The 16,275-nt window shown below is 47.8% G+C and overlaps 1 protein-coding gene across 1 annotated transcript in view; it reads right to left on the reverse strand.

The window, feature by feature from the left end:
- LOC138528217 (extracellular calcium-sensing receptor-like) overlaps positions 1–16,275 on the reverse strand; it is a 165,117-nt gene that overhangs the window by 53,504 nt on the left and 95,338 nt on the right. The window contains exon 5 of the mRNA XM_069639673.1: positions 3,641–3,764. Within this exon, the coding sequence (XP_069495774.1) occupies positions 3,641–3,764 (124 nt within the window). The remainder of the gene's footprint in view (positions 1–3,640; positions 3,765–16,275) is intronic.

Genomic DNA, 16,275 nt, shown 5'->3' on the forward strand with positions numbered 1-16,275 from the left:
CTGAGGTCCCCAAGATCCTATCATCATATCCTGCTGCATCATCTACAAGGCTGTCACCCTGAAGTTCCCAAGCCCCTACCATCAAATCCTGCTGCATCTTCTACAAGTCTGTCACCCTGAAGAAGTCCCCAAGCCCCTATCATCAAATCCTGCTGCATCATCTACAAGGCTGTCACCCTGAAGTCCACAAGCCCCTATCATCTAATCCTTTTAGCATAGTCTACAAGGCTGTCACCCTGAAGTCACTAAGCCCCTATCATCTAATCCTGCTGCATAATCTACAAGGCTGTCACCCTGAAGTCCCCAAACCCCTATCATCAAATCCTGCTGCATCATCTACAAGGCTGTCACCCTGAAGTCCCCAAGCCCCTATCAAATCCTGCTGCATCATCTACAAGGCTGTCACTCTGAAGTCCCCAAGCCCCTATCATCTAATCCTGCTGCATCGTCTACAGGTTTGTCACTCTGAAGTCCCCAGGCCCCTATCATCAAATCCTGCTGCATCATCTACAAGGATGTGACCCCGAAGTCCCCAAGCCCCTATCATCAAATCCTGCTGTATCATCTACAAGGCTGTCACTCTGAAGTCCCGAAGCCCCTATGATCAAATCCTGCTGCATCGTCTACAGGGCTGTCACTCTGAAGAGCCCATGCCCCTATCATCAAATCCTGCTGCATCCTCTACAAGGCTGTCACCCTGAAGTCCCCAAGCCCCTATCATCACATCCTGCCGTATGATCCACAAGGCTGTTACCCTGAGGTCCCTAAGCCCCTATCATCAAATCCTGCTGCATAATCTACAAGGAGGTCAGCCTGAGGTCCCCAAGCCCCTATCATCAAATCCTGCTGCATCATCTACAAGGAGGTCAGCCTGAAGTCCCCAAGCCCCTATCATCAAATCCTGCTGCATCCTCTACAAGGCTGTCACCCTGAAGTCCCCAAGCCCTTATCCTCTAATCCTGCTGCATCATCTACAAGGCCATCACCCTGAAGTCCCAAAGCCCCTATCATCTAATCCTACTGCATCCTCTACAAGACTGTCACCCTGAAGTCCCCAAGCCCCTATCATTAAATCATGTAGCTGCATAGACTACAAGGCTGACACCCTGAGGTCCCCAAGCCCCTATCATCTAATACTGTAGCTGCATAGACTACAAGGCTGCCACGCTGGGGTCCCCAAGCCCCTATCATCTAATCTTGTAGCTGCATAGACCACAAGGCTGTCACCCTGAAGTCCCCAACCCCCTATCATCTAATCCTGTAGCACAGTCTACAACACTGTCACCTGAGGTCCCCAAGATCCTATCATGTAATCCTGCTGCATCATCTACAAGGCTGTCACCCTGAAGTCCCCAATCCCCTATCATCAAATCCTGCTTCATCATCTACCAGACTATCACCCTTAAGTCCCCAATCCCCTATCACAAAATCCTGCTGCATCGTCTACAAGGCTGTCACCCTGAAGTCCCCAAGCCCCTATCATCTAATCCTGCTGTATCATCCACAAGGCTGTAACCCTGAAGTCCCCAAGCCCCTATCATCTAATCCTGCTGCATCATCTACAAGGCTGTCACCCTGAAGTCCCCAAGCCCCTATCATCTAATCCTGTAGCTGCATAGACTACAAGGCTGTCACCCTGAGGTCCCCAAGCCCCTATCATCTAATCCTGTAGCTGCATAGACTACAAGGCTGTTACCCTCAGTTGCCCAAGCCCCTATCATCTAATCCTGTAGCTGCATAGACTACAAGGCTGTCACCCTGAGGTCCCCAAGCCCCTATCATCTAATCATGTAGCTGCATAGACTACAAGGCTGTCACCCTGAGGTCCCCAAGCCCCTATCATCTAATCATGTAGCTGCATAGACCACAAGGCTGTCACCCTGAAGTCCCCAAGCCCCTATTATCTAATCCTGCTGCTGCATCCTCTACAAGGCTGTCACCCAGGTCCCCAAGCCCCTATCATCAAATCCTGCTGCATCGTCTACAAGGCTTTCACCCTGAAGTCCCCAAGCCCCCATACTCAAATCCTGCTGCATCGTCTACAAGGCTGTCACCCTGAAGTCCCCAAGCCCCTATCATCAAATCCTGCTGCATAGTTAACAAGGCTGAGACCCTGAAGTCCCCAAGCCCCTATCATCTAATCCTGCTGTATAGTCTACAAGGCTGTCACCTGAGGTCCCCAGGTCCCTATAATCTAATACTGCTGCATCGTCTACAAGGCTGTCACCCTGAAGTACCCAAGCCCCTATCATCAAATCCTGAGGGATCGTCTACAAGGCTTTCACCCTGAAGTCCCCAAGCCCCTATCATCAAATCCTGCTGCATCGTCTACAAGGCTTTCACCCTGAAGTCCCCAAGCCCCCATAATCAAATCCTGCTGCATCGTCTACAAGGCTGTCACCCTGAAGTCCCCAAGCCCCTATCATCAAATCCTGCTGCATAGTTAACAAGGCTGAGACCCTGAAGTCCCCAAGCCCCTATCATCTGATCCTGCTGCATAGTCTACAAGGCTGTCACCTGAGGTCCCCAGGTCCCTATAATCTAATGCTGCTGCATCGTCTACAAGGCTGTCACCCTGAAGTCCCCAAGCCCCTATCATCAAATCCTGCGGCATCGTCTACAAGGCTTTCACCCTGAAGTCCCCAAGCCCCTATCATCTAATCCTGCTGCATCCTCTACAAGGCTGTCAGCCTGAATCCCCAAGCCCCTATCATCAAATCCTGCTGCATTGTCTTCAAGGCTGTCACTTTGAAGTCCCCAAGCTCCTATCATCAAATCCTGCTGCATCGTTTACAAGGCTGTCACGCTGAGGTCCCCAAGCCCCTATCATCAAATCCTGCTGCATCGTCTACAAGGATTTCACCCTGAAGTCCCCAAGCCCCTATCATCAAATCCTGCTGCATCGTCTACAAGGCTTTCACCCTGAAGTCCCCAAGTCCCTATCATCAAATCCTGCTGCATCGTCTACAAGGCTGTCACCCTGAAGTCCCCAAGTCCCTATCATCAAATCCTGCTGCATCGTCTACAAGGCTGTCAGCCTGAAGTCCCCAAGCCCCTATCATCAAATCCTGTAGCTGCATAGACTACAAGGCTGTCACGCTGGGGTCCCCAAGCCCCTATCATCTAATCTTGTAGCTGCATAGACTACAAGGCTGTCACCCTGAGGTCCCCAAGCCCCTATCATCTAATCCTGTAGCATCCTCTACAAGGCTGTCACCCAAGTCCCCAAGCCCCTCTCATTTACTCCTGTAGCATAGTCTACAAGGCTGTCACTCTGAGGTCCCCAAGCCCCTATCATCTAATCCTGTAGCTGCATAGACTAAAAGGCTGTCACGCTGGGGTCCCCAAGATAAGTACGATATACTACTCTAAAAACTCTGCTGTATGACCTATGATATGGTTCCATTCACATCATCACGTTGGTGCACGGGTATGATTGTCCTTTTCCATAGACTTGATTAAAGCTCAGCAGTTAAGCAGTTAAGGGGTTAAAGTGAATAGTTCATTTTTAGTGTCTTTGTTTTCAGTTAATTATTTTTTACAGTGGTGGATTTTGCATGTGTTATTCTAACTATATTTAAGGTACGGTACTACATGAGATAAAAATCTCTGATCTAAACTTAATGAAAAAAGGACCTACTGGTGGAATTGCTGATTTCGCCGGGTGAACAGGCAGCACAGTCATAGCAGCACACAGGCTCTCCCTCTCTGGCAGCCTTTCTGTGCCCCGGAGGACACGCGTCACTGCACACAGACCGTGGGACCTGCAGGAAGAGAAAGAGGCAGGGATGGACATTATATAATGACTATACCGAGAAGAAAAGATTATATTATAAAACAGGGCATATGACCTGGAGGAGGAAGGGACTAGATTTCCCATCATTCATTGAAGTCATCAGAGACTGCATTTACACAAGGGTCAGTCAGTCAAATTAACTTGATACAGATACATTGAGAAATGGTGTGTTTGCTGTTTCCCAACTTGAAAAATATACAATCCAAGATGGCTGCCATGGAAGAGGGAGAAGGGTGGTACACATCGTCCTTTCTCCCTTTCCATGGCGGCCATTGCTGTGACAGGGATGTGTGGGCCCCGGGAACACTAATGTTCCCGGCACCGACGTGGGACAAGGCAGCACCTGGTAAAATGGGTTGGGTGAGGGGGGATTGGATATGTGCAAAAGGGTGGGGGTGAGGGAAGGGAACACAGGGAGCAAGGGGGCTCACTTAGCTATGTCCCAGCAGGGTAAAATGGCAACCAAAGCCATCTATTTCTTAATATCTGCAAACCATGGAATATACAGACAATCAGCATGAGATGAAATGATATGGGTTAGTAATAGATGGAAAATGGTTGCTTTTGTATTGGCCCAAACTCAAAACCAAACCTCACCAGGCTTGAAAGGTTGTCTAAGGGTAAGAAGTGGCCATGAACTCCACGTTCACTTGCACTGGTCTGTGATATTAGTATGTCTTGGTGATCCTAAATGTATATCCTGCAGCGTGTGTCTGGGTACCGACCCTAAACCCAACAAGTCAATGTAATAGAATATAGTGACATTAATGAACCCAAAAACAACAAGGCGCATGGATAATATATATATAAAGTGTATTTGAAAGAATACATGATCTACACCATGATGTACATTGCAAATTCAACTCCAAAGAGGTTAGCACATGGACAGCCAAAAAGGCTTGAAAGGTTAACTCGTCCTCTAGGTAACCCGTACCAAGTTTGCTATGAGCCGCAAATGTAGGAGCTGCATTGGGTAAGCCAAGGAGAGATCTAAAAACGATTGGAACACAGTTTGATCATGCTATTCTCTACTCTAAAAACAGGGAGTTTAAGTTGTCTTTGGCTAGGTTGCATTAGTGTATTCTTACTTGAGACACAGATGGACCATGGCTGAACTTCACCACAGATCTCATGCTCTCCCTCCTTACTGGCACTGGCCACATTTGGCCACTCAAAGCGGTGCCCTCCGCATCAGGCGACGTTCAACAGCGGGGCTTTTAGAAAGGAAAGTCTCCATCTTCGGTTATTTGTTTTCTCACAGATTGGCCTAGACGTGCTTGCAGTTAAGGGAGCAGGAGGAGTCAATTCGGGATTCCAGGAAGAGCAGATAAGGAGGTTAGAAGGAGGGGCGGTGGGCAGTGGGAAAGATGTGGTGTGGGCCAGGGAGGAGGGGGTTGAGGTTGGTCAGGGTGCAGAAGGGGCGTGGGGCATACAACTCCACATTTAGAGAGGCCATGAACATTTGGGGAGAGGGAGTGTTGAGATCTGTGCATTATTGAATCAAGGGGGAAGTGAAAGAGTGAGAAGCAAATCAGGAAATGGGCTCATTAAAGGGGGATTGGCAGGTGTGAATTGGTGAGTGAAGATAATGGTGCGGCCTGAGACCTGTGGGTGAGTGGCGCGTTATAAAAATGAAAATAAAAAAACAAATGGTCAGTATCATCCGTGGCCAGTATTTAGCCAAAAAACATAGATTGCAAAACCGTACCTGGTGCACGAATCTGCATAAACTTCTGTGATTCTGCCACATTTTCAAGTACTCACCCTCTGGGAATTGCTGGCAGATGTGTCCACAAAGTGTGAGCTGACCAGGTGGGACCTAGGCAGGCTTAAGGGACTTGACCATATACTCTGTGATGGGGATATAGGAGAGGGAGAAAGATGAAGGACCTGATTTACAATAATGTGCACTAGAGCAAATCAGGAGTGGCACATGAAAATCCCGGATTGGCACCTGCTAGCATTGAGCGCTGATGACCCCCGGGGTATGGGGGAGTATGATTTGAGTGATAATTACACCATAATGACGATATGACGACATGACAACTGATAATCAAATGGATATGGGAGGAGCCTGAGAGTAAATTTAGATGTCAGTAGTATTATTCTTTGTGTGTATATGCCTGAGAGTTTGTTATATTTCTTTTTATCATGGTGGGCATTGGATAGGGAATTCCCCACTCGACTGGCAATAGTTAATGCTTGTCCCGAGAGCCTCCCCAATGGACCTGTGCTGAAGGACGAATGAAGCAGCACTTTTGGAGGCTCTCAGGTTCTCTAGGTGAAAGACACCTGAGCCTCCACCTTGGGTAACGCTGCCCCAAACCAGCCCTTACAATGGACACTTACTGTCGACCGGAGGTGCATCAGGGGGCGTTGGTACCACACCCCTCATCTGAGGAGGTCTACTCTAGATGTCATCGGAATAGAGTGACTGACCCGGAAGACGAGGATCACATGATTGCACGGGACAGCATAACAATAGAAGACGGGCAATGAATGAGAACAATGGACAGCACTATTTCCTTTGGTGGGCAGGAGAGGTCACAGAGAAGTGATGGGTATTATGGGAGCCCAGCCCTTGAGGGAATATAAGGAGAATTGAAAGTGGGTTGGGTTGCAGTGTGGGCGATGGGCTGATAGGATGTATTGTCACACATGGTTTGCAAATCAACATTAAAGTGTAGTTTGCCTTGCCCATTTCCAATCCGAATCCTGTGTCCTTTTGTCTGATTTCACGTCCATATCCCTTGCACCTAATTTTAACAGACTAAAGCTGTCAGTCTGGAGATGCCTGGAGCAACTGTGAGACACCCTTGAGGAAATCATTGCTCATCACATGTGCCCATCTTGCAGATGCCCCAATCACCTAAAGATTTTATACATATCTAGGGTCCCCTTGTATATCCGGTACAAGGTAGCAGGTGAAAAGCAGACATGCTTAATTCATCATGTGTTCCAGTGCCAATCCTGGATAATCAGGCCAAGGGTATGAGGCCCTCACTATGGACAAGAAGGGACTTAACAGGTTAATCTGTGGTCATGCATGCATGTGGATAGGTTCGGTAAGAGGAATTGGAAATAGAAGGGTCTGAACTTTAGGGATGTGTGAACTCCCCCAAAACTGACCCTTGGGCCACCCATTGTAAAGGACTGTGGCCCATTGAATGTCACCCTACCTTTCTTGACCTCCCTCCCCATGCATAGCAGCCCAAGGCACTTGTAACCATTTTTTCACACCTTTTTTGCAATGTTTTTCTATTTCCAACACAAGAGCACTTGACATAGAATAAAAGGTTTAACATGTGCCGAAGCCGTGACACGGGCTCCCGTGCCCCGGTGGCAGAATGGTGGGCTGGATAACACACCAGGGAATGGCAGTAGCCTGCTCTTCATCTCAGGACCCTAATCATTCACACTTTGTGATCTAGATCTATTCAGGTGAATCGCTGGAAGAAAGCCAACGGTTTGTGGGGCTTCCACAACCCAGAACACGGCTGGTTCTAGTTTTGCATGAACACGTTCCCTACTCTACTCCATTGCAGGATCATTTAAACATGTGAACAACCTTCCACTACTTCAATAAATTATCCACAGCTTGATGAACTCTGACGTTAAATCTAACTCTTTATGGTACCCATATACATAGCACCAAGATCCCAAGGCATTATGCAAACCGGAAGTTGACAGTTCTCCTTGTGTTGTATGAGATTTATTGAAGACGAACTCGGTGACATTTTGAACAAAAATGACTTGGAAAGTAGAAAATGACAGAGAGCAGATGCAGTCATAGGGTAAGGTGCCAATACATAAGAGCAATGGTGGATGGTTAAGAATGTATATTGCGACAAAAAGTGTTCCTCGGAATTATCCTCAAGCAAGGCCCACTGGTAATGGCCTCAGGGAGGAGGTGCTGAAGTCCTACGTGAGGGAGAAGAAGCAGGCGGGCGATAGGAAGACAACGGTCAAGTGCAATGCTCCTGAAGCCATTTATGGAAAGAGTTTGAAGGAGGGAGGGATATCCACAGTGTCAAATGTAGTGGGAAGGTCTAGAAGGATGAGAATGTAGGCGAGGCGAAAGTGGCGGGCAGTAGTAGCAGATGTGCCAATATGGAGGAGGGCGGTCTCTATGGAGTGTTTGTACCAGAATCCAAATTGGAGGGAATCGGAAAATGAGTCAGTTGACAAATGAGTGTACCTCGGGATAGTCCCCTTTCAAGGAATGTAGAGTGGTATGGAAAGAGAGCCTGTAGAATGAGGGTGTTTTGGCATCAGCACCTGGTTACTGTCTGAGAGGAAGCATTGTGGCGATTTTAAAATAGGCTGGGAAGATACCAGTTGAGAAGGAGAGGTTAAATTATAGGGATATGTGAACAAAGACGGCTTGTGCAAAAGTGTAAAATGAAGCTCAGGGTGGCTTCGCACAGTGTATGAGGGTAGATGTTTGGTGGGAGAGATGAAGTGAGCCAGAGAGGAGAGTTTGGTAAATATGGGAAGAGGAAAAAATTATTCCTGGGTGTGTGAGGTAGAAGGTGGACAGAGTTTCCCGAATGTTGGTGATTTTAGTGGAGATGTAAGAGGCAAAGTCATTGGTGGAGGGAAAGCTGAAAATAACGCAGGAGAATACATGGCCTGGCTAGTTTGCAAGGGTGTGAGTGGAGAGAGCAAAAGAGATAAGTGTAATCAGAGGATTTGGCAGTGTCTTGTCGAGGCCAGTAGCAAGTCCTTGCAAGCAGTGAGACGATTGAGCGAGCTATCTTTGTTCCAGTAGCATAAGCAGCAATGCATGGTTGTCCACAGCAGCTGGATGCCTCAAAAGACCCATGGCTGAGGATATACAAGGCCGAGCGTAAAGATATTGGCATAGTAGTAGACAGTGAAGGGAGAGTTCAGTAAAAGTGAGATCGATGGAGTGAAGGAGAGAGAGAGCGTGAAGCAAAGTGTTCACTTAGTTGAGGTAGGAATCACCTCTAGTGAGAGATGATGGCAGTGGTGTGGGAGTGAGCGAGGAATAGAGGTGGTGAGGGGAATGAGAGAATAGTGAGAGGGGAGGGGTGGATTGTGGGAGCAGAGTAGACCATAGTGAAAGATAGGAATATGAGAGAGTGATTTTTCTTGGGCCTGCCAATATAAAGGCCTGAGCTGTGCGTTCACCAGCACTGAGCGGAGCACCTCCAACCCTGTTAAAGGGTTTCTGTAACTGTCACCGGCGCTCAGCTCAGTGCCGGTGAACGCCCAGCTCAGGCCTTTATATTGACATGCCCCTGATTAGCAAGGGAGTGCCTATAACCAGTGCTGTTCCCCAGGTGGCCCTCATTCCAGGGCATATTTAGTTACTGGTACACCCCATAGCAGGGGCCACCTTGAATGTGTTTTAGTCCTTCTAGGGCTTAATTGAACAATAAAGGCCACCTCCCTTACATGTGGCCCACCACAACTCCTTGGGCCACGCCTGCCAGACGTGTCCCAGATGGAGTGAGTAGTGTGGGACCACCCACGCTGCTTCTGAGTGCTGGGCTGCATCTGACATATGCAGCCCAGTCTACATAAAGACGTAAAGACTTTGGGGCCCCCACACACTGTTGCTGCTGCTGCCGCCAGCCGCCCACTGCCCGGAGAGTCACCATCAATGAGCGCAGGAAGAAGGAAGGAAGATCAAGCGAGCAGCGGGGTCCCTGAGACACCCCTGCCCAGGCTGTCTTACAAGTAAGGCCTTTTTAAATAGTTTTTTTTTAATACAGTGCACTGTATAGACTTTGTATGTATTTTTAAAGCCATTTTATATTTTTAAACAACTCTTTATATTATTGTGTTTAATTTTTTTAGTAACGCATTTGCTTAGGAGAATTTAAGTTGTATATATTGTCTAGTGTTTTGCCCCTTTTTGTAAAAAACTCACAAAACCTTGCTGGTGTACTGGAACAGTGTATAAGAAACCTTAAAACAACTAAAAAGAACTGTACACCAGCATTCTTTTTGTCTGCCTCTCCATTTGTGCTCCAGTTACTCTAACCTTGTGTTTCCTCCTTAGGGGTATTTGGGGAACCTGCCTGCCCTAACCTCTAGATCTTCCCTACCCTTACAATCTGCCTATCAGAGTACACCAGGGTGATCTCGAACCCAGGAGAGCGGGTTTGGAGACAGGTAAGAGGCGGGTCAAGTTATAAGTGAAGGGTAAAGTTGTATATTGAGTGCCCGCCTACACCTGTCTCCCTATAAGGTGCGTTTGAGGATCCTCCCGCTACACTGCTATACCACTGCACAAAAAGGAGAGCCTAGATGGCGATGATAGATTTGCCAAGACCAACACCTATATTGTGAGCATTTCTTGTAACTTGTAAATTCTGAACATTCTGCAACTTTGATTGTGCCTGTGACAAATTGGATTCTGCTCCACAGGAGAACAAGGACGAGTAGGTGTAAAATGGCCCACTCAGCCCTCACACCTCTACAAACCAAAACCCAAGGCAAGCATAAAGGTAAACCAGGGACAGCTAAGAGAAATGCCTCCTTTGCTTTTTGTGGTATAGAGGGCTGACGGAGGTGATGAGCTCGAGAGTGCTGTGAATGTGATCCAGTAGAGACCCAAAAACACAGTAACTCAGTTCAAAATAAAGGGAATGTCCAATCAAGACTCTTTAAAAATATGTATACTTTAATTAAACACACCATCTTCAGTAGAACAAAATGGAAAACACTGTACAATCACCACCCCAGTGGAAGAACAGAGAAGATGCAACGGACTTAAGGAAACAGCACTCTGAGCGTGGATCTAGGGATGGTAGGTACATTCCTAGCCATGAGAAGGATATGTCTTGGGTGAAAGAAGATGTGATAAACCTAAAGACATAACCAGTCTCTAGGGCCAAAGTGGTCCGAGGGGCCCATTTGTGGTCAACACTACCCTGTTTCGTTTCTTTGGTGCGTTGACAGTGTCAAATATGGTGTCGAACCTCAATGCGAGCGGATTCAGCTCAGTTCAGATACAGTGGATCCTGTGATCCCAAACAGCAAGCGGGCGTTGAGCAGTGGTGAATGCAGTCACTCTGTGTTGTCAAAGGGTGGGCTTTCAGCGATGTAGGTTGGGGCGCTTACCAGGATCTCATCGCCATTTCGCCAGGCCAAGTTGTGCTTTGGTCGCTCGGAGGGGTTGATGCGTAACGCTCTAGCAGTTCGAGTCTGTGTTTCACAGTCATCGAATTGGTAATCTTGGGTTGTCCGATGTGTGGGTCAGTGAAGTAGCCGTTCGAGGGCTTATCAGCCCGAGAGGTGGTTGTAACCTATGGTTAGGGTCGGTGTGTGACTTTCCATTTCTTGGAGTCGGACCCCAAAAGCGAGCAGTTAATTCAAGTCTGCAGGTGATGGGCTCAGCAAGGGCACATTGTATTGTTGAGCTGGTCGAGGTGCAAGCATTATTGTTTGAGGAGGCAGTGCACAAAAAAGATCTTCCGAATTGCCTCCAGTTCTAAAGAGTGGTGAGAATGGTACAGCCATTTCAGTGAGGCAGAACAAGGAGCTTCAAGTGGTCTGGTCCTACAGATGTTATGAGGACCACTCAGGGGGACTCGGAGGAAAAGGTTTTCTCTCATGTTTGTAGGAGATCTGGTGCAGAGGAGCTGGTCCTGATGCACAGCAAAAGTTGCTCCCAATTGGTCTGGGGACTGGGTAGGTAGCAGAGCTTTCCTCTGCCTTGTACAGCTCCATCATCACCTAAGGCTGCACTTTTCTAAATGAAGTCCAGTGAGTCCATCTCAGGTGAGATTCTTTAGAGTGTCTTGAGAGGATCTGAAGAAAGGGTGGAAGCCCCCTTCTTTTAAAGGTAAAAGCTCCAAGGTGGATGGAATGTATTTATTTTTCCATTTCTAAAATGCTGAAATACTGCATGCATCAGGGTGCACAAAAACATGGCAGTGCGAACATCCACAATAGGACAATGCAGACATCTGAAAAGACTCTAAACCAAAGCGCCCTTCAGCCAAACAGCAGAGTCCTCAGGGATTTGCAAAATGAGAGCAGGTCGGCTCCCTGTCTCAACTCCAAAGGCAGGGTGTTCCAAAAGTGGGCCACCATAACTGAGAAAGACCTACCTAGATCATTTGTCTGCCTAAATCGGGGGAGCATATATAGGCAGTTTTCCTTGAACGTAAAGTCCTCTTTGGTTCATAAATGACCAGTATGTCCTTCAGAAATGTCAGGGCTTTAACATAGAGGCATGTACGAACCAATGTGGCTGTCTTGAATTGAATTCAAGCTGTTATCACGGGCCAGTGTGTAGACCTCCTGTGAATCGATACGTGTTCTCCCTAAGGAACCCCTTTTATAATGCAGACTGCATCCTTCTACAGGACCTGGAGTTTGTTAAGACACCCTTTGTTGGCATCCATTAGGAGGGCATTACAATAGTTGAGCCTCAACAAAATAATAGCTCAGGCAATAGTGATGCCATTTTCAACAGTGATGTAAGGTTTTGTGTGTCTGAGCAGCCTAAGATAGAATTGGTCGTTTTTTGTCATCGGGTCAACATGTGCCTCTGCACTGAGGGAGGATCCCAGGTAGATGCACAAGGTTTTGATTTGCCCAAGTGTGGAGATGTTGCCATCTTCAATGCTAAAACTAGAATATCTAGAATCTAGTCTAGCCCAGGCTTGGGAAGAGCCAATGATCAAAAGCTCTGTTTTACCAGCATTGAGGCATATACAGTGGGTGGTCAGCCAATGTCCAATCACTGCGTAGACGTGGGAAAGTTTGGTCGTATCAGTGTCATTGTCCCCACTAAACTCGAGTATCAGCTGAAATCATCAGCATAGTTTGTAAATAACACTCCCTTCTTGGCGAGGAGATCACAGAGTGGCCAGATGTAGACATTAAATAGTGTTGGCGATAGACAGGTCCCCTGAGGTACGCCACAGGAAATGGGGGAAGGCTCCGAAGTGGCATCACCGCAGCGCACAGTAGACTTCTGATGAGATAGGAACAAGTGCATCCAGTCCACTGCCTCCTGTGAGCAATTTGCAATATTTTCAAGGGTGTTCAATAGCCGTTAGTCATCTTGGAGACTGGTCTAACAAAACCAGTAGCCCCTTTTCCCCTTGTCTAAAATCTCTAGCATACGGATCTGCAGGTCAAGTAGACCACTCTCCGTACTATGTCCTGAATGGAAGTCTGATTGTCTAGCATGTAGCATGGATGGAACGTCCAAGTATACTTGGAGTTGCAGGATTGGTGATGGCCTAAGATTTTTTGCTTCTTTTGGATCCAACCCTTCTTTTTTCACTAATGGGCTGACAACAACTTATTTGATGGCATCTGGAACAGGATTGTGGCAAAATGAAGCATTTACAAATTGAACAAGGAAAGGTGAAAACACCTTTTTATTTCCTAGAATGACATCCCCAAAACACAAAGGCGCATTGTGCCTTGGTTTTTCCCCATATCAGTTGCTGTGATGGATTTAAAAGCACATTTTGACGATTCTGCTTTTGTGATGGTTGCTGACTACTGCTCAATGAATCAAGCCCAAGAGAATGTAGAAAAAGGGGGATTACTAGGCTGCAGAGAATACATAAAAGGGTATATAAAGCGAGCCCACCTTAGTGCTCCAATCCCTGCTCCTGGCAGGAGGGACTTTGCCCCTCTGATGTCACACCCAAACTGCATTGCTCCAGAGGAAGTGGAGGTTACAGGAAAGAGAGAGAGGGACAGTGATAGGAAGCCTCCTTCCATTGAACAGAACATTCCTGCCAACTCTAACCCTTCCCCTTCCCTTCTCACTAAGAACATGGCTATTAGAGATGCAGCACCATGGTGTAAGGCTACTCATTTCGAATGGGTGTGCTCCTTTGATGCCTGGGTCCCGGGCAGCTCCCTGTTATATGGCAGTCTCTGTAGGAGGATGTTAACGGCCCTCACAAGGGGATCAAAAAAGAGGATTCACCCTCCAGGTTCTTGTCCTGCCATTTGGCTGTCTCAAGCCATCTGATCCGATACTCATCACCTTCCACAATAGAGCTGACTCACGGGAGCTGACACATGTGCAATATCAATTAGGAAGTGGCGGTCATGTTCTTAAGCAGTGCCATGCACCATGCCTAAACTCAGGCATAGCTTTATTTTAGAGTTTTCCATCATGGGTTACCTATGATCACCGTAGTTTTGCTACAGGGGCCTATCTTAAATGTGCTGAGTCTTGGCTTTCGCTGCAGTTATCGAGTGGGCATCTTGTGAACTTTTAGCCTGATCTACGCCATGGGTAGAGCATGCACTGTGGGTGAGGCTACTGATGCAGCAGGGCACAAGGAAACTATGCTTTTGGCATGGAGCTGACGAGAGGGGATCTGGTGAGCATATCACCTTTTCAGAGATGGAATTACCTGCATAATTTTATTTAATAATATAAATCAAATAAGCCAGGAAGCTTGAGGTAGCTGAGTGAAGGGCTAGAGGGGGAAGGTATTTGGGATGAGAGAGTTAGATGTAGTGCAGGTCCCAGCCCCAGAAAGCCTTGTGGGTAATGAAGAGAGTCTTGTACTTGATCCTTGCAGCCACTGGGAGCCAGTGGAGAGATTTCAGGGGTGGAGAGATACAGGCCCTGGGCTCGAGGCCAAGGACAAGTCTCACAGTCCTGTTCTGGATTAGTTGCAGAGGGCGGAGAGTAGAAGAAGATAGGTTGAGAATGAGGCTATTGCAGTAGTCCAGCCTAGAGAGAACCAGAGCTCTGGAGACAGTGAGCTTCTGGGGGAAAGTGAGAAACGGAAGAATACCTCTGAGGAGGTACAGCTGGTAGTGGGACTTCTTGGTAACGTCTGTGGTGTGAAGAGAGAAGGAGAGAGTGAAGTGGAAGATGACTCCAAGATTTTTAGCCTCACAGGAAGGCATTAAGCAGAGATTGTTGGAGGCACACCAATCATGAATCACGCTAGGCAGTCAGTAATGAGTGAGAGAGAAAAGGAGGCTGAGGGGACCCTGAAAGAGAGCTGAGTGGCATCTGCATAACACTGAATGTTAGAGGAGAAGGTAGAGATCAGGTGGGCCAAAGGGGCCAAATAGACATTGAAGAACCACAGTGAGAGGTTAGAGACCTGGGAAACACATGTGGAGAGTCAGGTGGTGGAGACAAAGGACCCAAGTAGGACCTGGGAAGGTTGGTCCAGGAGAAAGGAGATCAACCACTCCAGGGCCTGACTTGAGATTCCCAGGTGCTTACAGAGTCGTTTGATTAGAATGATATGATTGACCATGTCAAGAGCAGAGGAAAGATCAAGGAGGTTGAGGACAGAAGGAAGTAGATCTTCACAGGTGTTCTGAAGAGCAGGTTCCATGTGTTTGGCTGCTCTAAAGCCAGATTGATGGTCATGGAGACAACCAACATATTCAGTGTGGAGAGTAAGCTGGGAGATGGCCAGATTTTCCAGGAGTTTGCCCAGTAAAGGAGTGATGGAGATCAGGGGATAGTTTGTTGGACAGGTAGGATCAGCAGAAGGCTTTTAAGGAGGGGTGCACAAGGGAGTGCTTGAGGCTAGAGGGGAAGATCCAGTAGCAAAAGAGTGATTGCAGAAATTGTTCAAGGCTATAGCGAGGGTGTCCATGTGGTCCTTGATAGTTCTGGAGAAGCACCTGTTTGGATAACACTTTCATAGATGGAACTTGTCTAGAAACATTGTCAGGTGTTGTTAGAGAGAAAGAAGAGAAAGGAGGGGGAGAGTCAGAGGCGGCCAGAGGGGGACCGAGAGAGGAAGAGAAGAGAGAGGACAAGATTTCTTGATTTTTAGTGGTGAAGTCAGAAGCCGGAGCCTTACAGAGGGCCTGCGGGGGAACAGGAGATGTGGAGACTGTGGCACGATGGGCCAGTTCCTTGCAGATTTTAGAGAGTCCAGCCATGTTGTTTGAGGCCGCACAGACACGTGCTTGGATGTTGACTTGCTTCTTGGACAGGACAGAGAGTCTTTATTGCCTTTGGAGCAGGCGGCAGGCCAGTTTGTCAGAGGGTGCACCCGAGACCTTCCACTTCCTCTCAGTCACCCTGCACTTGCATTTCAGGGCGGCAAGGTTAGAGTCATACCAAGAGTTGCACTTGGAGGTAAACTTCAAATGGATTCTCATGACAGGGGCAAGGATGTCCAGAGAGAGATGCAGGTTAGAGAGGGCCGTGGCAGAGTGTGAGTCAGCTGCAGGTGTAGGAGGAGCAGAGAAAGTAGCTGCAAAGGCATCCACTGACACACACTTTATGGGCTGAATGACTGAGAAGGTAGGTGGCAGTGCAGGGGTAGGCTTAGCCCGAGGGACAGAGACTTTCAGGTGATAGGAGAGCAGAAAGTGGTCAGTCCAAGAGAGATGAGAGGGTTAGAGAGGGGGATGTCTGAGTAGAGGAGAACCTCCAAGAACATCCAAGGTGTGTCTGGCAGAGTGTGTTGGACCAGAGGGTAGAATGGAAAGAGAGAGAGCGTCGCAGAGGTTGCGGAAGAGCCCAGAGATGGGATTAG

The sequence above is a fragment of the Ambystoma mexicanum genome, chromosome 7q, assembly GCF_040938575.1.
Source record: "Ambystoma mexicanum isolate Mex_15411 chromosome 7q, UKY_AmexF1_1, whole genome shotgun sequence".
NCBI classification, from domain to species: domain Eukaryota; kingdom Metazoa; phylum Chordata; class Amphibia; order Caudata; family Ambystomatidae; genus Ambystoma; species Ambystoma mexicanum.